Genomic DNA, 23,656 nt, shown 5'->3' with positions numbered 1-23,656 from the left:
GAAAAGAGGAGACTAAGGATGGATATGATAGAGGTATATAAAATCATGAGTGGTGTGGAGAAAGTGAATAAGGAAAAGTTATTTACTTGTTCCCATAAGATAAGAACTAGGGGCCACCAAATTAAATTAATGGGTAGCAGGTTTAAAACAAATAAAAGGAAGTTCTTCTTCACTCAGTGCACAGTCAACCTGTGGAACTCCTTACCTGAGGAGGTTGTAAAAGCAAGGACTATAACAAGGGTTAAAAGAGAACTGGATAAATTCATGAAGGTTAAGTCCATTAACGGCTATTAGCCAGGATGGGTAAGGAATGGTGTCCTTAGCCTCTGTTTGTCAGAGGGTGGAGATGGATGGCAGGAGAGAGATCACTAGATCATTACCTGTTAGGTTCACTCCCTCTGGCACACCTGGCATCGGTCACGGTCGGTAGACAGGATACTGGGCTGGATGGACCTGTGGTCTGACCCGGTATGGCCATTCTTATGTTCTTATTATATTCAGACCGATGTGGAGCATTTTTGAGAATTCCACTTGAGGTGTCAATAAAATCCCAATTGCAAGGCAAATAAAATAAAAACCCTAATTCTTCTATCTCAATTGTACATAACCAATGAGACAGTAAAAATAAAGTAGCAACTCTTTGCAACAACCCCCATCAACAGATCTCTTCATTTAAAACCAGTTTTCTCTCAATACATAGACAAGACTAGCGCATAAATCCCACCACTTGATGGGAGACAAAGTCCATTAAGGAACCTGAAATTCTGTTCACAGAAATAGGACAGCCACAGAAACACTGAGTGTGTGTGTGAACTTCACGTAAAGTTCTGACTGCATCAGGGATTCTCTGGTTTATTACTACGTTGGCTGCTAACGTTCTTCGATAATACGAATATTGATGATGCCGTGTCAAACACACTAATATATTATATTATGCTCTTAAATTATTCCTCTGCTGAAGTCAGAATCCTCTGCAAGGACAGTTGTCAGAAAAAGACATTAAAATGAGGCACAACTCACAGGAAGAGATAAGAGCTAGAATAACAAAGATACTGTTTTCATGCAAATATGTTAAGGATTAAAAAACCAGGGTGTGGGAGAGCCAGCCAGAGAGAGAGAAAGAGATCACAATTATTTTTTGTAAATCCAAAGTAACCCTACTGAAAGCCAATGGGTTAGTCTGCATTTAAACCAACGTCACTGAGATCAGAATTGGGCCCCATACTTCTAAAACTGATTTGCAAAGTTACCTGTGAGGTGTCAGTTCTTTAGAAAAGCTCATGTTCATCTGCGAGCTTTTTCTGACTTTAGAGAGACACAGTGGGTGAAATAAGAGCTCTTCTTCAGCTCTAGGAAAAGTACTCAGAGCGTCACAGCTAAACACAAGATTGAACGGATTGTTTAGTATGAGTACCTTTCCCAGACCCACAGAAGAGCTCTGTGAAGCTTGAAAGCTTGTCTCTCTCACCAACAGAAGTGGGTCCAATAAAAGATATTACCTCTCCCACCTTGCCTCTCTAATATTCTGGGACCGACATGGCTACAACATTGAAAACATTTTCTGACTTTAAATCTTTTTTGTGCTGGGCATGCTTGGCAGTAGGGGAGAATGATTGAGAAATGCTAACAGTAACATGTTAGAACTACAGTAGAACCTCAGAGTTACGAACACCAGAGTTACTGACCAGTCAACCACACACACACCACTTGGAACCAGAAGTAACAATCAGGCAGCAGCTGAGACCCCCAAAAACAAACAAACCCCTCCCACCCCCAATAAACTATAGTACTGTGTTAAATGTAAACTACTAAAAAAATAAAGGGAGAGTTTAAAAAAGGATTTGACAAGGCAAGAAAACGTGTTTTATTTAAATTAAGAACATTAAAAAGCAACATTTTTCTTCTGCATAGTAAAGTTTCAAAGCTACATTAAGTCACTGTTCAGTTGTAAACTTTTGAAAGAACCACAATAACATTTTGTTCCAAGTTACAAACATTTCAGAATTCCGAACAACCTCCATTCCCAAGGTGTTTGTAATTCTGAGGTTCTACTGTATGTACTGCCTAGCACAGTTATTACAAGATAACCGAATGATCAGACAGCCAAAGAGTAACTAGCTATTTGAGGCCAGTCTATTGTTTATGTATGCACAAATTGTTATGCAAACACAGGAAGACCCACTGGGGTAGATTCAAAAGGGCAGTATTGAAGCAGGCAGACCTCCTCACCCAAAGAATTTTTTTCCCAATGCGGACAGGGTAAGAGGGTAGTCTGTGTATCCTCCTAATTTCCACGTTTTACAGCTTCATACTCTCAAAACCTGTATCACAGTCGCTACCTTAAATTGTTGGGGAGGGATTAATTATCTTGCAACATTGTCTGGATACTATATTTATATTAAGAAACTTTCAGAAAGGGGGAAAATATATCTAAGAGCTGAGAAATTATTAGACACACTAGATATTGTTTGATAGCATTCCATAAGCAGTCATTTTCACTATTTCCCCTGAACTGTCATTTAGCTTGGCAGTTTCCCACGGTTATACAGAACATTGATTTTTCAAGCTTTTTTCATTTGTGGACCACTAACAAAATTTCGAATGGAGGTGTGAATCCATTTGGAAATCTTAGACATAATCTGCAGACCCCGGGTTGAAAACAAATGTAAAACCACAGAAATTGGCAGGATTCAGGAGCAAATATATCAGATACTACTTTAAGTTTAATTTTGTTTAGCCTGCCTAGATTTTGAGTTTCAAACATACAAAAGAATTACAAAATAAAAATGTCAGTCATATCTATGATTCTTTCCACAGCTGATAATTTTTGGGTTAGGTGGAAAAGTACTCCCCTGCCAAACTAATCTGTAGTTGGCATCTGAGCTTCACTAAAACAGATTGAAAACAAGCAGTTCAATTTAATTCACAGATTCATACATTTAAAGCCAGAAGAGACCATTATGATCATCCAGCTTAACCACTTTCATAACACAGGCCATACAAATGCATCAAGTGATTTCCGTATCAAACCGATAACTTCTGACTGAGCTAGAGCATAATATCTCATAGAAAAAAACATCCAACAAAACTCATCACATCCTTAGGTAAATTGTTCCAATGGTAATTACCCTCTATTAAAAATTATGCCTTAATCTGATCTAAATTTGTACAGCCAGTGGATTTTTGCCTGCTAGATTAAAGAACCTTCTATCAACAAAAAACATCTTTTCTTCATATAGGCACTTATTGACTAATCAAGTGTCCTCCTAGCCCTCTTCTCACTGTTAAGTCACATAAATTGAACTCTTTTAGTGTCTCACTATAAGGTAGGGAAAAAACCAAGGAGTACTTATGGCACCTTAAAGACTAACACATTTATTTGGGCATAAGCTTTCGTGGGCTAAAACCCACTTCATCGGATGCATGCAGTGGAAAATACAGTAAGAAGATATATATACACAGAGAACATGAAAAAATGGGTGTTGCCATACCAACTGTAACGAGCCCAATTAATTAAGGTGGGCTATTATCAGCAGGAGAAAAAAAACTTTACGCAAAGTAAAAACTATTTCCCCATGCTAATTTTCCCCCCCTACTCACACCTTCTCACTCCACCCTACTCACACCTTCTCACCTTCCCCCCTACTCACACCTTGTCCACTGTTTGAAATGGGCCATCCTGATCATCACTACATAGGTTTTTTTTTCTCCTGCTGATAATAGCCCAGCTTAATTAATTGGTCTCGTTACAGTTGGTATGGCAACACCTATTTTTTCATGTTCTCTGTGTGTGTGTGTGTATCTATATCTATATATCTTCCTACTGTATTTCCACTCCGTGCAACTGATGAAGTGGGTTTTAGCCCACGAAAGCTTATTCCCAAATAAATTTGTTAGTCTCTAAGGTGTCACAAGTACGCCTCGTTTTTTTTGCTGATACAGACTAACACGGCTATCACTCTGAAACCTGTCACTACAAGGTAGGTTTTCTAGAGCTCAAAATCATTCTCGTACTTCTTTTCTGAACTCTCTCTAAGTTGTCAACACCCTTTTGGAAATTGTGGACAACAAAAATGAACACAGTAATCCAGTAATGGTCTCAACAATGCCATATTACCATTTCTATTTGACATTCATCCAAGGATCACATTTGTTCTCAGCCACCGCATGACACTGAAAGCTCATGTTCAGTTCATTTTCTGCCACAACCTCCATGTCCTTTTCTCAGTTACAGCTTTCCAAAATACAGTCTCCCATCCGACTAATATGACGTAGATTCTTGGTTCCTAAACGCACAGCCTTGCATTTAGTGGTATTGAAATACATGTTCAAGTGAGGCTCCCAGTTTATGATGCGATCCAGATCGCTGTGTAGAACTGACCGGTCATTAGTTACCACTCCCCCAATTTGGTGTAAACTGAAAACTTCTCCAGCAATGATTTTATGTTTTGCAGAGCAATGATAAAGATACTGAATAGCACCAGATCAACAAATAATCCCTGTGGGACCCCACTAGAAATATCCCCTCCCAGCACTGAATGATGATTTGCCATTTACAGTTACTTTTTGAGATCAGTTATCCAATTTTCAATCAATTTAAAGTGTACTGCATTGATTTTGTATAGTGCTATTTTATAACCAGAAAATTATGTGGTAATTAGTCAGATACTTTAAGGGGGCTTAATTATATTATATGAACACTGTTACCTTTGTCAGCCACATTTTAAATCTCATCAATTAACAATATCAAGAATTTTCTTGAGAGGGAAACCACAGCACATACAACTTTCTTGGCACCAGGGATAAATTTGTTCCTGTGAACTTAATATGAGTATAGAAGTACACAAGCCATTTCCTACCACAGGAAGTTGACTTTTTGTCCACCATCTTCACATGCCGGGTTTGACTGCGCAGTTTGTCATCCGTATTTGCTACCAAATTGGTGAGGTCATCGATGATCTCTGGGGAAAAGGAGCAGCAAAACACAACAATTAATATCTGATGTTCTCTTGCATCACTTCCAAACAAACTAAATGTATACCCCCAAATCAAAAAAACAGCAAGAGGACCAGAAACATGGCCCCACCATTAAACAGCAGACTAAAGGTGGTGGTTTGCGTAAAAAGGCATCATTTAGGAAATTGGGAGTCAAATTCTACTGAGGAATGTAGAAAGGAACACAAACCCTGGCAAGACAAGTGTACAAATATGATTAGGCAGGGCAAAATAGAATTTGAAAAGCAACTAGCAAAACACACAAACTAAACAGCAAAAATATTTTCAAGTATACCAGAAGCAGGAAGTCTGCCAAACACTCAGTGGGGCCACTGGACAATCAGGGTGCTAAAGGAGCACTCAAGGAAGACAAGGCTATTGCAGAAAGGCCAAATGCATACTTTACGGCAGAGGATGTGAGGTAGATTCCCACAATGGAGCCATTCTTTTTTGGGTGATGAATTTGAGGAACTATCCCTGACTGAGGTGTCCACGGAGGAGGTATTGGAACTAGCTGATTAATTAAACAGTGATAAGTCACCAATACCAAATGGGATTCACGCAAGAATTCTGAAGGAACTCAGATATGAGATTGCAGAACTAACAACTGTGGTATGTAATCTGTTGCTTAAAGTAGCCTCTGTACCAGATGACTGGAGGATAGCTAATGTGACCCCAATTTTTAAAAAGGCTCCAAAGGTGTTCTGGCATTACAGGCTAGTAAGCCTAATTTCAGTACCAGGCAAATTGGTTGAAACTAAAAAGAACAGAATCATCATACATACAGATGACTGTGATATGTTGGGAAAGAGTCAACACAGCTTTTGCGATATAAATCATGCCTGACCAATCTATTAGAATTCTTTGAGGATGTCAAAACAACATGTTGACAAGGGTGATGTACTTAATATAGTGTACTTGAACTTTCAGAAAGCTTTAACAAAGTGCCACACCAAAGGTTCTTACGCAAAGTAAGCAGTCATGAGATAAGAGGGAAGGTCCTCTCATGGACCAGTAACTGGTTAAAAGAGAGGAAACAAAAGGTAGGAATAATAAATGGTCTGTTTTCACAGTGGAGAGAGGTAAATAATGGGGTCCCCCAGTGGTCTGTATTGGGATCTGTGCTGTTCAACATATTCACAAATGATCTAGAAAAGGGATAAACAGTGAGGTAGCAATGTTTGTGGACAATACTAAATTACTCAAGATAGTTAAGTCTAAAGCTCTTTGTGAAGAGTTGCAAAGGGATTTCAGAAAACGGGGTGACTGGGCAACAAAATGGCAGATGAAATTCAATGTTGACATGTGCAAAGTAATGCACATTGGAAAACATAATCCCAACTGTATACACAAAATGATGGGGTCTAAATTAGCTGTTACCTCAAAGAAATCTCAAAGTCATCATGGAGTTCTCAGAAAACATCTGCTCAATGTACAGCAGCAGTTGAAAAGCAAAGAGAATGTTAGGAACCATTAGGAAAAGGATAGATAATAAGACAGAAAATATCAGAATGCCACTATATAAACCCAAGGTATGCCCTCAACTTGAACACTGCATGCCATTCTGGTTGTCCCACCTCAAAAAAAGATCTATTAGAATTGGAAAAGGTAGAGAGAAGGGCAACAAAAATGATTAGGGGATGGAACAGCCTCCACATGCGGAGAGATTAAAAAGACTGGTACTGTACAGATTAGAAGAGAGACAACTGAGAGGGATATGATAGGGGTCTATAAAATCACAAATGGTGTGGAGAAAGTGAATAAGGAAACATTATTTATCCCTTCACATAAAAGAACCAAGGGTCACACAATGAAATTAAACAGCCAGGAGGTTTAAAACAAACATAAGTACATATTTCTTCACACAATGCACAGTCAACCTGTGGAACTCGTTGCCAGGGGATGTTGTGAAGGCCAAAAGTATTAATGGTTCAAAAAAGAATTAGATAATTTCATAGAGGATAGGTTCATCAATGGCTATTAGCCAAAATTGTCAGGGATGTAACTTCATGCTCTGGGTGTCCCTAAACCTCTGACTGCCAGAAGCTGGGACTGGACAACAGGGGATGGGTCATTCGATAAATTGCCCTGTTCTATTTAATTTCCTCTGAAGCATCTGGCTCTGCCCAGTCAGAAGACAGGATATTAGACTACATGGACCACTAGTCTGACCCAGCTTGGCTGTTCCTATATATTCTTATGGAAGAGGCTCACAATTGCAATTTCTGTAAATGTTTCTGCAAGCATTAGTTCCACTGCAGTGATTGCAGCAGGACAAAATTAAAAAGTTTCACATTGTTTCAATACACTGCAATGTACAAATGGCAATTCCACTTATAGCCAAGCTGTTTGGTGGTGGAAGAAACAAAACAAAAACAACACACTGATTAACTGGAAGAGGGCTCTCCTGCACATACTTTTTAACAGAAGGACAACGAAATTCCAGGCCAAGCCTTGCCCAGTCCCATGCACTCATTGGATGTATCCTTGTCCTAAAAACCAAACTAGGTGAAAAGCCTGGGTTGAGATTTCCAGAAGAGGGTGCCAAAACTTACACACACCCAATTTTGAAGATCTAGGCATACGGTACAAAGCTATTCTCACAGACCTTAAAGAAGACCACTTTGCCATTTAAAATTTCCTCAGAATTCATCCTGCCAACTAGAAATAGAATTCAGATCACTTTCTTAATGGTCAGCACCTCTAGATTTTGTTTAGAAATGTACACACTACTTATTTCTGGATGTGTGAATCCTCTACATTTCAACTGATTTCTACCATGCAGTTAGGAATGAGTTTCATGTGAAATGAATGAAATCAAGGAGCACAAATTAGCAGAGGGACAGCAGCCAGAAACTGCATAAGGTTTCAGCACATCTTCCTCTGATTACACTTCTCGGACTTTCCCTGCTATTGATCAAGGTCTTAATAAATTCAATTCAGTATCTTTTCATATAAGTTCTGGGCTCACTGGAGTGTCAACTGGCAGGTGGTGACTTATGAAGTCATTTGTGCACAAAAGGATCCTAGTATTGCATTTCTCAGTTACAGCGCTAATGAAACTTCAAGACTTAATTGACTGAGGAAAAAAAGACAAAAGAAAGAAGAGCAAAATTGAATTATGTTACATCTGTGATACTGAAATATGTTAATATCCTGCTAATTTTTTAATGCATATAATACCCTGTTTACACACTGACTGAGGGTTAAACAGTGCAATTACCAAATGCAGTGTGAGACCTTTATTGCTTTGACTGTATTATGGTAAGCTATTTTAAACAAGAGATTTCCCAAGTTCCTCTCTGCTCTGTACACAAATGGTGCACACAAATAACCCAAGACTTTTAATGAACGTGAACAAGACCTTTTGGGTGTGTAAGGAATGCAGAATTAAGCACAGTTGACACCGTTAATGTCATTACTTGTTCTTATGATTTCTAGAAAACACTATTTTATACATCTAGAACCAGACACAAGCTTTCCATTGATGTATGAAAAAAATAAAACTTGGGCAACAAATTATTCTCTAGCATTTGCTGCAAGAAAATAAACTTTCCTTATGCATATTTCCACTATATCTATTTTTTCCTCCATCCCAAGTAGCAATTGTGGATGGAAACAAAGAAATTAAATCTGTGCCTGACCATGTCAGTGGATTACACGGAGAAAAAAAAAAAATCAAGATTTTAGTTCACTTCATGATTTTCTCCTTTGTACATAGCTGACCGAGTAGCTATGAAGTAACAGGGGGAGATTTCCATAAGCACAAGTGGCAGGGAGGTACTTAGCTCTCATGGGACGTCAACAGGAGTTAAGGATGTTACTGCCTTTTTTTTTTTTTTTTTTTAAATTTAGAAAGCTTCCCCCATAGTCATTTTTAGCGCAAAAATGCATAGCATCAGGTCTAAGTCATCTCTAGGCGACAAGGAACTGGAATTGAAAAGAATCCTGTACTACTTTTGAATCTTAAAATATTACATCTGTATTCCTTTCCCTCTATTAAACTAGTTAATGTTTATATTAACGGAGCTCTATGGCCAGGCATTAGCTACTTCTGCCTTTCTTCCCATTTCCCCCATTCTCCGTTTGTTCTCCTCATCTAGACTGCTCATTACTCCAATGCCAAAGTAGCATTTTTATACAAACCAACAGGAATATTGTATATTTACCTGGGACAGAATGAAACAACAACAGTAGAACTTCAGAGTTACAAACACCTCAGGAATGGAGGTTGTTCGTAACTCTGAAATGTTTGTAACTCTGAATAAAACATTATGGTTGTTCTTTCAAAAGTTTACAACTGAACAGTGACTTAATACAGCTTTGAAACTTTACTATACAGAAGAAAAATGCTGCTTTTAACCATCTCAATGTCTTACCTCGTCAAATCTTCTCAAAAACTTTTTTTCTTCTTTTTTTAGTGTTTACATTTAACAGTACCGTAATTCATTTGGGTTTTTTTGGTCTCTCCTGCTGCCTGATTGTGTACTTTCAGTTCCAAATGAGATGTGTCATTGACTGGCCAGTTCGTAACTCTGAGGTTCTACCGTATTTACATTTGGTATGAGTAAGGCTGTTTGTCTGTCACGGAGGTCACAGAATTCACTGATTCCGTGACTTTCCATGACTTCTGGAGCAGCTGGTGCAGCTGGCTCTGGGGCTGCCTGAGCAGATCAGGCAGCCTCTGGGCCAGCAGCACCAGCTGCTGTTGAGGCAGTATGAGTGTGGGAGGGGTCCCAGGGCTGGAGCAGGGGGTTGAGATGCAGGGTGGTGCTTACCTTGGGGAGCTCCCCGGAAGTGGCCGGCATGTCCCTGCAGCTCCTAGGCAGATGGGGCAGGGGGTCTGCGTGCTGTGTGCGCTCTCAGGCGCCGCCCCCAGAGAGCCCATTGGCGCAGTGCCTGGCCAATGGGAGCTGCGGAGCCGGAGCTTGTAGTGGGGGCAGCACAGGGAGCCCCCTGGCCTTCCCTCCCCCTAGAAGCGTAGGGACACATGGATCCAGGTAGCGGAGCCTGCCAGCCCCTCCAGCTCCCCATCCCCCAGCACCAGCGGGGTCCCGGGCGGCACACGCCGCCGCCCCCTCACCCCCCAATACCAGCAGGGATCCCGGGCTGCACACCGCTGTGCCCTCCCACCAGCACCAGCAGAAGTCCCAGGCGAACCCTCCGAGCACCTGCAGCGACCCTGGCCCACACACCCCAGCACCCAAGCGACCCGGCCCAAGTTTTATTCAGGGGGTCTATAGTACAAGTCATGGACTGTGAATTTTTGTTTACTGCCTATGACCTGTCCATGACTTTTACTAAGAATACCCGTAACTAAAACGTAGCCTTATCTAGGAGTGATTTTTACACTGGTGAAGATCTTGCTGTTTGTTCATCTTAAACTGTTTTCCCAACCACCACTTATTCAGACACAAGGTTTGAATCACGGGTTTAGCTCAGGATGTTAATTCCCTTTCCTTCTTCCCCCTCCTCAAGCCTAAAGGCTGCAATGACAGAACTTTTGGAAAGCTGCATCTGTTTTGTGTGATGGGGCACACAGGAAGCCAGCACAATGCTGCATGCATTGCAGAGGAGAGTTTTCTCATGTTTGCCTCTAAATTTAAAAAAAAAAAAAAAAAGCGTGCTGAAAGTTCCCTTCACAATTCAGTTTCCCATCGTTGTCAAGGACAAAATGATAAGCACGCTTGGGAAATAAGATACTTTCCTTTGCCAACACCAAGCAGATCCTCCTTGAAAAACATCCTGGCGAACAGGCTGCAGCTAAATGAGGAGAAACAAATGCAACCAGGAGTGTTTTTTGTCTGAAAGCTCAAGGTATTATGCTTGTATCCTTTCTAAATCCTTCTCGTCCCACACTACCTGAATCAGGATATTAGCAATGACTCATGTCCCCATAAAAATAAATATGAGAGAGAGAGAGAGAGAGAAAGAGAGAGAGAGATTTTTGTTCCAAAGAGCTGGACTGCATCTAGTTTGGGTGAAACGTTTTGAACTCCCAAAGATTTTATGTCACCATTTGCTTTAAATATAAATGGAATCAGCTCAGCTGAGCCAATTTCATTGCAATTCCAGTACAACACCACACAAGTGTCCTAATCTTCTAGTACAACATTTTTAACAAAGATAATGAGCTCCACGAAGTTCCTGGCAAAACTTAATACCCATAAGTGCTAAGGACTAAGTGAGGCCTCCCTTGTACAGGTGTGCTGCGACAGAAGGGGGCAAAGACAGCAGAAAGAGCCCCCTCCCAAATCACTTGCTTAGGAGGCCAAGCATAATCTGGCCCAAAAGGCTGTGATGTAAAGGGCAGCAGGAGAAACCAACACGCTTGGCAGACCTAGCCACCCCAGCAGAGGGCAATTCTGGGAACAGGAAGGAAGTCTGTGTTCCTACACATACTCTGATGACTGTACTGGGAGAGAGTGGGTTATACCTCTTGAAACAGGTGTAGCAAGCAGTGCCCCTCCCCCAGAACCCCACAGCCTTTTAAAGGAATAAAACCTGTAAGCACCACTGCTTGGGCAACGCACGTCCTCCATCTCCACTGTCCCAGTTCAGTTCAGACTCCTAAGAGCGCTTGACCATCATGTATATTAAGAGAAATTGCTGAACGGAATAAAGTATGATTTGACTACAATGTATATTTACTTTAGAAGGTAGATTTTTCAACTCTCTGTTTTACTGCTACAATATCTATATATTTCTAGGTAGCAGGAGCCGGCTGTAGGAAAGAGACTACTGGCAGGAATCAGATTATCCACCAAGGGTGCCGAGGGAGACGAATCCATGGCACCCTTCCGCCCAGCATAACATTTATCTTTTCAATGCAAGTTTCTTCCCACCACCACTCTTTTACAGTGAAGGAACACAGATAAATAGGCAGAGATTGATAGACAACCAAAGGAATGAAAGCTTCCTATTTTCCTACACAGCAGAATGGGAAAGCAAGCTGAACACTGAAAGGTTGCCATTGACCTCATGAAGGACGTTGCTGTAACACTGCACTGCAAACCACACTTAAAGATGCCCCACTAACTGCCAACTCACCCAAATTAGTTGAGATTTTTCTTTCAGGAAAGGAGGATCACCGAACAGAAGATAAAATGTGCTGTAAACACTTAAAGTGTTTCAGTAATCCAGGCACAGCTGAAGTGGGAGAAGTTTGGGGGCTTATTACAACACAAAATATGCATTAAATCAGTTAGAAATTAGATTGCATTGTACCATTTATATCAATGTGAACTTCTGCTTAAAAACTGATGATGTGATCTGGCCTTCCAAGCAGGTTGACCGGCCTTTAATAAAACTGGACCCCTCCCTTAAAAATGCACACACATTCCCTTGATATTTTCAAAGTGATCAACTACCAAACCAAGAATTGCAGCCATTTTCAAACCCCAGATGATGAGCTGGGTGACCCAAGTAACTACACAGGTTTCTGGAGGAAGAATTGTGGAGATAGCTAACTGTGAAACTCCATAGCATACGAACACCTATCACCAACCAGCCTCTGATCCCTTTTTTGGAAGGTGGCAGCAGAGAAATGTGGACTTCTAAAGATTCAGATTTCTGGAAATTTTGAAAACGTTTCTGAAGACAAACTCTGAAAATCTGGGCTGTAAATTGTAGTGGCAGGTTTTATTCAGAGATCTAGATTCTCATCTCACAGTGTCACAATGCTTTCTGAGCGCTTTACCGATTTACCAAGGTGAACACAAGATGGTCTCTGTATGGGACAATTGCCACAAAAGTTCCTTCTTTGTGTATGACTTTTGCTCTTCAGGTTGTCAATTCCATTGCTCTAGCTGTCATGGATCTCATGATTATGAAGATTACAACAGGTTGGGATTAATTCAGGTTACCATCAAGTAACATGAATTAATCCCATATAGGTATTTGTAAATAAGGGCCAAAACCCTGAACAACTCTTAAGACCAAAGAAAAGACAGTGAGGAGGGTAGACAAGGGTGGGAAGAGGATGAATTCTTGGTGGTCTGTGTGGATAAGTAGGCAGATTGCTGTGTTCTGAATTGCCTGACACTATTTTATTTTAAAGCAAGGTCAATGTTTCATCCCTCGGCATAGTGCATTTTGTGGCACTGCAAGAAAGCCAGGCTCCACTATTGGTCACTCGTTCCCAAACCAGAAGAGGAGGGAGAAAGTACAGGACCAGCTCCTGGAGGATGGGGAAGGACAACCATGTACTGATAAAAAGCAGCCTTCATAGGAAAGTAAAGTAAAGTGACTTGACAGCCTCAAAATGAGCTCCATCTACTATTGCCCAGCCAGACAGAGGTATATAAGGGAGGATAGTGTATAACGGAACCATTTAAAAAAAAATACGAAGGAAAATGTGTTTAGGTTTTATTTCAGTTTAGCCCAAGATACCTTGCTGAAGCCATAAGGCACCATACATACATACTTTTTTTAAAACTGAAAAAACATTTTTAAAGAAGTATTACACTTTTAATCCATCACTGCACCATCCATCTGAGCCTAATTATTAGAACTTAACTGCATTTGGTAAACCAGAAGGATTAAAAAGCTAGCTCTTTGTCATGCTACATCAGTCATGGCAAATTCAAAGCAATATTGATGGCTGCAGTGAACTTGTAAAGGATCAATCACTTATCTACCATATAAACGGTGCATATTCCTTTTCAAAGTCTTATTCTCAAAAATGGAAACACCGGCCTTAGTAGCAACTGTTAAATACTTTCTACTTAGTATTACCCAAGAAACCCATCAAAGAAGATCTTGACCTCCCTCCATCAATTGAAGAGGTTATGAAAGCCATCAAACAACTGAACTCTGGCAAGGCGTCCGGAAAGGACAGAATTCCAGCAGAACTGTACAAAGCAGCAGGCCCAAAGACTATCGAGGTGTTTCACTACATCTTCAGTAGTATTTAGGAAGAAGACGAAATGCGACAAGATTTTAAAGACGCTATTATTATTGTATCACTGTTTAAAAACAAAGGCAGCAAAAACTACAGAGGCATTTCTCTCCTCTGTACAACAGGGAAAATACTAGTTTGCATTCTACTGAACAGACTCATTGTGAACATATCTGAGAATCTATCTGAAGCGCAATGTGGTTTCAGACGAGCTTTCAGTACTACAGACAGGATTTTTGTGGTAAGGCAAGTCCAGGAAAAATGTTTAGAGCAGAATATGGACCTGTATGCAGTTTTCATCTACTTGACCAAAGGCTTTGATAAGGTCAACAGAGGGTCTATGGGTTATTTTACATAAATTGGCTATCCAAGAAGGTTCATACAAATCATTCATGACCACACTGGAGAGAGATCTTCTCAAAGCAGTTTTTACAGATGACTGCACCCTGATGGCCCATAGACATGACATAACCTTCAGGTCATCATTGATAGATTTTCTGAAGCATCCCAGCTCTTTGTCCTTACCACCAGTCTCAACAAGACAGAAGTCTTAGTCCAACCAGCACCTCATTCCAATGCCCCAGCCATCTCCATCAAAGGCACACAACTGAAAAATGTGGACCAGTTCAAGTATTTGGGCTGTACCATCTCTAGTGACTTCCCTTGATAAGGAAATTGCCTTCAGAATCAGTAAAGCCCTTGGCCGACTTCAAATAAAAGTCTTTAACCAATATAACAACATTCGTCTCTCCACCAAATTGAAGATCTACAGTGCAGTGGTCCTAACCTCTCTCCTTTATGGTTCTGAGAAATGGACTCTATAGATGGCACATTAAACAGTTTGAGCAATTTCGCACACCCTCCCTAAGGTCCTTGAGAAAGGAAACACAGCCAGCACTGAGGAAATGTTACTGAGAGCACAACACAGGTAGACCAGACATGTCATCAGAATGGAAGACCACCGCCCCCCAAAACAAATGGGAGGAGCTGAGGCAGAGCAAAAGAAAGAAGGGTCTGTGACATTACGCCCCATATTCTTCATAAAATATTGTTATGCTACGAATAGGGCAAAACAGATGTGTTTTGTGCAAGATGGGTCATGTGAGGTATCATTGGAAAGGTTATGATTTATTGAATGTGATTATCCAAATTGTATGTATCATTTCTGAATCTGAAGTTAGTTGTAATTGTTACATAGTCAATATTCCTATGTGCATACTTTGGGAACATCCACCAGACAGTATGCCATCAGCCTGGATGGACCATTAGGAAGGACAATAGGACTTTGAAGATACTAATCTCCCTCCTTCCTGAGAAGTTTCCTGGGATGCTGCTTTGACACTGCAGGGTCATGTGATCATGTCACCTGATACAGGATACCATTTTGAAATGCTGGTACTTTTCCACAGGAAGGAGGTGGGGGTCAAATTAGGAAACAAAGCATTCCCACAATATGCAAATCGTATTTAAGGCTGGGGAGTGAGTTAATCTTGGCTCTTCTCCATATTCTCCCCGTCCAAGAAGGAAGACTGATGAAAACACCTGAAAAAACAAAGGAATTGATCTGGGGGAGGCAGGGGCTGAGCCCAGGCAAGAAAGGTCAGCCTGTAAAAGGAATCCCTGAAGATTTAAGCTGTAAGTGATGCAGTTTACTTTCAAGAAAGTCTGCAATCTGCTTGAAACAACATTTAGGATGAGAAATTATTATTTGTAGCCAGTATTCCTATTAAGCTTAGTTTGCATGTTTTGTTTTATTTGCTCGGTGATCTGCTTTGATCTGTTTGCTATCCCTTATAATCACTTAAAATGTACTTATTTTAGTTAATAAACCTGGTTTTTGTTTATTCCAAAAGCCAGTTTGTGCAATTTATAATGGGGGGAGGGGGAAGCTGTGCATATCTTCCTCCACATTGAGGGAGGGAGTGAATTCCATGAGCTTACACTGCATAGATCTCTATACAGCATAAGACAAATATAATTTTGGGTTTACACTCCAGAGGGTGTGAGCGCCAGAATGCTGGGCAATTCCCTGAGCGGAGTCCTCCCAGAGAAAGCTGATTGCAGACACTGTTCGATTCTACAGCTGGGTGTGTCCCTACCTGTGTGTGCACTCTGGAAGAGGGGTTGAGAGCCTGTCAGAGCGACACAGAATAAGGGGAACCCAGGCTGGTGGGACAGGAGGACTCAGCGGGATCCCAGCACATCAGGTAGCAACCCAGAATGGGGGTTCGACCCATCACAGGGTCATCCATATAAGTACTTCAAAGATAACTTGAAGAGCAGTCTCCAGTGGGCTGGCATCGAACTCAAGCAAACAGTTCAAAACAGGACTCACTGGCGGTCTCTGACAAGATTAGCATGCAACAGGTTCGAGCGGGATAGATGAAATTGTCTCCAGGCTGCCTGGGAAAGGCGTCACAGATCTGCATCATCAAACATCACAGATATGGACTACCCATGCCCTCAGTATGGCTGACTCCATGCATCTGGGTTTGGACTTCAGAGTTATATGCACAGACATAGAGGAGAATTGCAACAATATTATCGTCATTGTCAGTGATGGATTATTATTACTACTACTACAAATTTTTAATCACCAGGCTTCAGAATCCTGAAACTTCACATTAATGGTGCAGAAATAAGATCTTTAAAATCATCATTGCTGTGTATTTACTCTGTCTTTGAATTAAATATTTGCAGTGTGACAGAGTAGCGTCAGACTACTCACTCTCTGAATTTTGGTTTCCATTCAAGCATGTGCAATTATGGCTAAAATTATTCAAATGAAATTGACCACCGTGGAAAAATACCTTCTGAAATTAGTACAGTGGAATAAGAGCCTGGCAGTGGAAAGAGGATGGTGGGGGGAGTATTTACACAATTTAAAATGAGTAAAAATGAAATCTAGATCAGGTTTGTCAACAGCTAGGAATCTATAGAACTATGCTAAAGACCACCGGAGAAGGCAGGGAATAAAAATGGTGCTGAGCTGAATTTAACAAAAGTTACAATATTCTTTTCAGATAAACTATTAAAGACTCTGTATCTCTTTTTGCTTAAAGATTTTGCTTTTGTAGAAAACTACAGTGAAATCATAAAAAAAACCCAACTTTCTCTGGTTTACTTAAATTCAGAAAAACATTCAAGCATTCTCTATAAGAGAGTGGTTCTCATTCTCTCCAGCCGTGGCATGGATAATTTCAGTGCTTCCCCTGGGATGGACATACCACATGTTAGCACAGCCATAAGTCATTTCCAAAGGAAATGGATATGCACAGTACTACATCTGGTCACTTGCATCCAGGATCTGGGGGAAACACAAAGGCAAACCCTGAACTGAACCCAGACCAGGTATTAGGAGAGACTGTTGCATGTAATAAGATTTAAAAACAAACAAACAAAACCCTGCAATTTTTAGATGCTCTATTTCCATAAGGTCACCTGTCCCACAGTGACTGTTTAACATGAAAAAACATGGGTCCATACACCATGACCACCACCCTCATCTACAAATTCCCCACTTGCTCCCCATCATTCATGTCTCCACCAAGCCTCTCTGTGATTTCCAATATCCATGATTTCTCAGACCCCTCGTCATGGTCCCTTCTCCCTCTCCCCGTAGACTCCGTTACCAATTCATTCTACAGCTGGTTGAATATTTTCTGATGGAATAGTCGTCCATTGGAAAATACTGTTTGACAAATAGTATCAACTAGCTCTTGTATAACTATCAATCAGAAGATCTGAAAGTGCTTTACAAAGCAGGTCACTATTATCCCCCATTTCACATATGGGGAAACTGAGGCATGGAGAGGTGAAGTTACTTGTCCAAGGTCATCCTGCAAACTAGTGGCAGAGCTGGGTATAGAATCCAAGTCTCTCAAATCCCAGTCCAGTTGCCATACTGCAGGTTTCATGGGAATGGATCACTTTTGTCACATTTTCTGCGGGGTTTTTATTTTTTTATCAGGCCCAAACATTTCATGTCAACTTTATCATTGTGTTTCCCCTTATTATTATGACATATTATATATATAACAAATATATGGTCAAAACATTAAAGTTGAAATTAAATGTTTCACGAGGTCGAATCTAAATCTCTCAGTATATTTCACTGAGCGAAAAGTTCTGAGATTGACTTTTCCTCCTGATTTTGAATGAAATTTCTAAACCTCAGAATTTCCAGCAGGACAGAAATGATATTCTTCGGACCACTCCAATTCACTCTCCAGAACCCTCAACTCCTTTTCTTGGTCTCTGTTTGATAATAAAGTCAGTCCCACCAATCCTCACTCTAACTCACTTTCTCCGTTTAGCTCCTGGGGTGCTGAACAACTCTAGATCAGTGGTTTTCAACCTTTTTTTCAAGTGCAGGCCCCTAAAAAATTTCGACTGGACCCCTTTGGAAATCTTAGGCATGGGCTACAGACTCCCAGAGGTCCATGGACTGAAAACCGTTGTTCTAGATCATGCAAATCTCATTACAGACATGAAATTTACCTATTACCATCGTACTGATTCCTGGAAGGACTAACAGCAATAACCTATGCCAGTAGTCAAAATGCAACATATAAGCATAAATGCCATACACTTTAATCAAGAAGTGAGAGTCGCAGATATTACAGATCCCAGCATGCAATGCTTCAGTTTGGTCCAAGTGGGGGGTCACTGCAGGCTGCAGCTGCCTATTGCTAATGAAAGAAGCTGCAATCTGCTTTATTTTATGCAACTTCAGTGGAACCCTCTGGCTCCTGGAAAGTTGCCACTGCAGTCCTCGGTTGGGCAAAGTCTGGGCAACTATGACATATGTTAGCCAAATAAATGCAGCCTATGAGGCACATATCAGGTGCTTAGGACACTACTGGGTGTTATAAAATAAAGTAATTATTACTATTTCCCTTCCTCCCTGGTTTTTTCATGAATTAATCAGGAAAGAGAGGGGCTTGGAGCGTGGACAGAGGGAGAGGCACAGTAAGAACTCCATTAAACAAGTGCAAGCCAGACAGTGGGCTGGAGAGCAGAAAACTTCACTATTTAAGAAAACAGCATTTTTCTTTTACAGGAAACAATGTCTCCCCCCAGCCTGCTCCCTGAAGCAGGAAAGGAATTTGTTTGGTTTGGGTTTCTTTACATCCCAACATGACTCAGAGTTTCTGCCCATGTCATATTCAGGTGTGCCCCTGCCCCATAGGCTTGGAGTTTGTTATCATTCTCCTTAACCACATATGGAGTCCCAGGGAAGAGTGAATTTCTACAGAAAACAGGCCCTCTACAGCCCGAGTTCCCACTTTCATACCAGGCTTTACACGAAACAATTTTCTGATTTATTTAAAACACATAAAAGACTCATTTGGTTTTGGCAACTGTGTCTTGAATCTCACTCTTTCTGCCCTTTGAGTAAAGAAAGCCAAGAAGAAACTGCCACATGAAAAACAGTACAGGCGAGCACACACACAAAAAAGATCTTTACAAAATGATTTATTCTTCAATTTAAAAGAACACGCGTAATGTATCTCTACAGTATATCCCAATGCGCGAGTCATAGAATATGCAATTTTATATGGACATTGGAGTTAGCCTTACGAAAAATATATTGAAAATTAAAATACATAATACTTTATGCTTCGCAACGCCCCCCCACCCCAAAAAAAACCCCCAAAAAAACAATACGACAAGAATCTAGGTTGGCAGCCAACCAATCTGTATATTCTCCCTCTCCAGGTCCGTGGGGCCTCAAGAGAAGAACAAGATGCCAAGAAAATGAATTACACTTTGAATGCCATTCTGTACACATCCAAACCTCACAATTACACGTTAATAAGAAAGAAAGCATTGTTCAATGGCAGTGATATGAAATGAAGACTGCAACTAATGTAAGTACATCAGAAACCTAAAGTACCATATGCCAGCTGTAACATCAATACGGAGTGAAAGCCGAAAAATACAGGAAGGAAATTCAGAGCCAAGCTTCTCAATCTATCTCCAACTCAGCTAATGGGCCCAGTTTTTGCAAAGGATCTCACGTTTGTGTGATGTGATGTGCCACGGGCAATGCCTCAGTAGAAATGGGTGCTTTTTCTCAATTTACCCCCAAAGCTTAAAATTCAAAGTACGTTAGTGTTTCTATTGACTTCAACTTTGCCTTGTTTAATACAACTATTATTACAGAGGCATCAGTAGGGACTCCATTATGACGACTCTGTTAAGTTTTGCACTGGAAGCAGGACTCAAAGGACTGTTTCACACTCTATTGATCCAATTTGATCTCCACTTTGGCACAGCGGCCATTTTATGGAGAACTGAATTTTCCAGGGGTGGGTTTTTTTTTTTTTTGTTTTTTTTAAAGGAAAATATTTACTAACATTTGCAGAGGAACCAATCAAATGCTCCTTTTGGAAATTTTGTCCTGTTTTTGTCACAGTTCTTTGAGCCCCTCCTAATACAGGGGGTGTTTGACCAATGGCCCTTGAAGGGTGCGGTGTTCAAAAGAAAATGTATGTTTGTTTATGCACTAAAGATGTTCCAGACACTGATTTATAAACTTAAGTGTTTGAATCAGCTCTCCTGCTACATGCCACCGCCCCAACTGCTTTCCCAGCATCTCTGGCATGAGCAGGGTGTGCTCTGAGAACCTGCTGTCCCTCCACTGTTGTAGTTGCTAAGCTGCTCCCCCACTGCATCATGGGGGAGGGAGGATGGTAGCTCTGGCTGCTGCATTACCTATTCCCTGTCTGGCTGTGGGAACCCCAGGCAGAGCAGGACAGTGTGAGGAATTGCAGGTCTTGGAACACAGGCCCATGCATTTCCAAGTGGTGCCCAGACCACCCCTGTCACCCAACAGCTCTCCGGAACTACAAGGGGAAGGGGGCTAGCAGGACTCTGGCCCACCAGAGTCTCCACCGATGAAGATCCTGATTTAAGCAGACATCCAGCCCCACCAATTAACCCAGACACACTACCTAAGCTAGGAGGCGGCACAGGAATCAGCTGAGTGGACTCCTGATCTGCTGTTGTACTGAACCTTAATTCCTAACTGGTTTGACTTTGCCATTGTTCCAACTCTGGTTTGATCTTTGCTACTGCTACTGTATGTGACTGACTCCAGCTTGACCATGGCACTGTTCCCTGGTTCCTGACCCTGGCTTGACCCTAGGCACGTCTGTATGTGACTGACTCCCCTCCGGACTCAACACTGATTCCAGATCAACATTTGGATGGATTCCGGACCCCAGCTCCGGTTCGGATTCTAGCTTTGATTCCTGGCCTCTGATCCTCCACTCTGACCATTAGGCACGACCGTCCATGCCCCAGTGACTACAAACTGGAGCTTGACTGGCTTTGCTTAAGGAAGCACCTAGTAAAAGATGGCTCCTCTTCCCCTCACAGCTAGATAACAACCCCAATTCCCTGCCCCAGCCCAGGGGTTACTGTAAATTGCATCCAGATACCTAGGGACCACACATCAGCTCCAGATAGAGTACAATGTTTCCCTCCCTCCTCAGTATGCCCCTTGCACCAAGGATTGCAGGCAGGGAAGGGTAGGAGCCAGCTGTGACTGTTCCTGAACCCCCCAGGGACTCTTCTATACAAAGGGAATTCCCACTGGAGCAATTATGGGTTGTTACTTCTCCTGTCATACCCCACGAGAGGCACAAGAGCAGTAGAGCAAAGCAGAGCAATCTACCCCTCAAGTATTGACTGTGGACCCTTGTTCTTTTGAAATGTTTGATCTCCAGGCCACCCTGAAGTGGGTGAGTACCACTGCCTGATGCCAGCATGATCTGATGTGATGGATCTGTGTAAGCTTGGTGTACTTTAGGACAACATATATGTTGTTCCTACTAGTGGAGACCAGAGAAAAATATTTGCTTCACTACTGAGTCCTTTATCATCTGCTATGTGTATCGATGGAATGTCTCCAGGACTGCCATGTCCCTCACACCTGTCACATGGTATTAAACAAACACAGCTAAATAGACCCTATCACTCGTTTTGACCCAAAATAGTTCACAAGGGATGGATATATAGCCAAATCAAATTTTGCTAAACATCCAAGCAAAATGGATCTTTTATTTATATCATCTCCAAATACTATGTCTGAAGTTAATTAATACATTTGCAAATCATCCTAGACAATGGAAAAGAACTGTCCCAAGCCATCAGCTGTAAACGATCATCAGATTATTCAGAATCAAACAATGATCCCAAGAAAACAAACGGTAACACTGAATCCAGGATACACAATTATTAACTACAACTGTTATTTTAGAACACACACCAAAAGTTTCCCTTCCCAGCTGCTTATTTTGTTTTATTCGAACAAAAACCATGAGCATTAATTTTAGTTGTACTTAATTGAATAATTTCTCAAGGGAATAGTTCAGGGAGAGTTTTAAAGCAGCCTGTTTCCAAGAGCCATTACTAATTGGCATGTACCATAATCTCAGTGTGCCAACCAAAATAGTATGCTTTAATGTTACTGGAACTACTTTCAATCCAGATGTGTTGAGAACTCTCAGTGATATAAGGCAGGCAATAACTATATTTACACAAAGTAGTATTTTGAGTTTCCTTTTGCAGCTATCTGGGATGAGATAACAGTCTCCATAATTGGAAGCATTTGAATATAAAGCCAGGTCACTTATTTCTCCCCCTCATTCCCAACAGAAGTTTTGCATCCCTTTCTTTATTGACTTAAAGGCTGTGTGTATGTGTAGAACAGACCTCCAGTTAGCAGAGTTAACTAACTGTAACCCATGGACTCTGCAATCAGAAAGGCAAATTGACTCCAGTTTACAAAACTTACTGAACTATTTTTGCCACTAGCATATATCCCATGCAACAACACTGATTGCAATTGGGTGGCATGGGTTACAAGTCAGTAGGAGAATCTAGCCCATTGTCTTGTAAATATTTTTTCTATGTTCCGTAAATATCTTATCTATGTACTCAGGGTGAAAGCCAAAGTGCTCTTTTCACTATGAAAAAAGGAAAAGACCAAAAGGTTTCTCAACATGCAGTGAGATCTTCAAATCACTGACTTCAGGTGCAATGCTACTGAGTAATTTTTCCACACAATTGTGTTTAAAGAGAAAGCATTAACTCTGTGAGTACAGTGTTTTCCAGTAGTAAACACTGGAGTCTAACCATGAACATTTACATAATTGTGTTCACACCAGTTAATCAGGTAAGGGAGGGTCACTATCTGAAAAGTTTCTCTTCCTTTTCCATTGGCTTGTTGCCCTGCACTCTACGGTATTTGTAATGTACTCTCTGACAGAACTTGCACAGACATATAGGTCTGAGTTTTCATTCATTTCATTCAATAAAGTAGGACTTTAAACAATGGATATAAAAAAATAAAGAAAAAGGACGGAACTAGCCCTAACTTCACATTTTTGTTCCCCCTTTAACACACAGTCAGTATGATTTGAAATGTGCCAATATCAGAAGGAAACTCTGAATAGCTATAAAAGTTTCTTTACTTTACCTCACTATCTTCCCAAGTCTTCACACAATCACTATATTCCTGTAATAGACATGAAACGAATTTACTCAAAAGCCAAGACATATGTAACGATTCAGTGGGCAACAAATCTACACTGAAGTTGCGTGCCGTTGATCTGCCTAACAATACATCACTAATGAAAGGACCACTAGAAAAAGCCGATGACTCATTAAAACACAGCTGTGAAGTTTTCTTTTTGACTTATAGCAGCAGAGAGTGATGTTAGCAGCATGTTGATGGATAACCCTCAGAGG

At 41.0% G+C, this 23,656-nt stretch overlaps 1 protein-coding gene across 5 annotated transcripts in view; it reads right to left on the bottom strand.

Annotated features, from left to right (window-relative positions):
- Window positions 1-23,656, bottom strand: part of STX8 (syntaxin 8) — a 175,618-nt gene that overhangs the window by 56,742 nt on the left and 95,220 nt on the right. For 4 of the 5 annotated variants that reach the window (XR_012154742.2, XM_073310277.2, XM_073310279.2 and 1 more), the window contains exon 7: window positions 4,860-4,961. Coding sequence is in view for 4 of the 5 variants with exons in the window: in XM_073310277.2 (XP_073166378.1) it covers window positions 4,860-4,961 (102 nt within the window). In the remaining variant the exon portion in view is untranslated. Of the gene's footprint in view, window positions 1-4,859; window positions 4,962-23,656 lie in introns of those variants that run through there. The other variant, XM_073310280.2, reaches the window with a different exon arrangement.

This window comes from Lepidochelys kempii, chromosome 14 (genome assembly GCF_965140285.1).
Source record: "Lepidochelys kempii isolate rLepKem1 chromosome 14, rLepKem1.hap1, whole genome shotgun sequence".
Classification (NCBI taxonomy): Eukaryota; Metazoa; Chordata; order Testudines; family Cheloniidae; genus Lepidochelys; species Lepidochelys kempii.
This window is presented reverse-complemented; position numbering and strand designations above follow the sequence as displayed.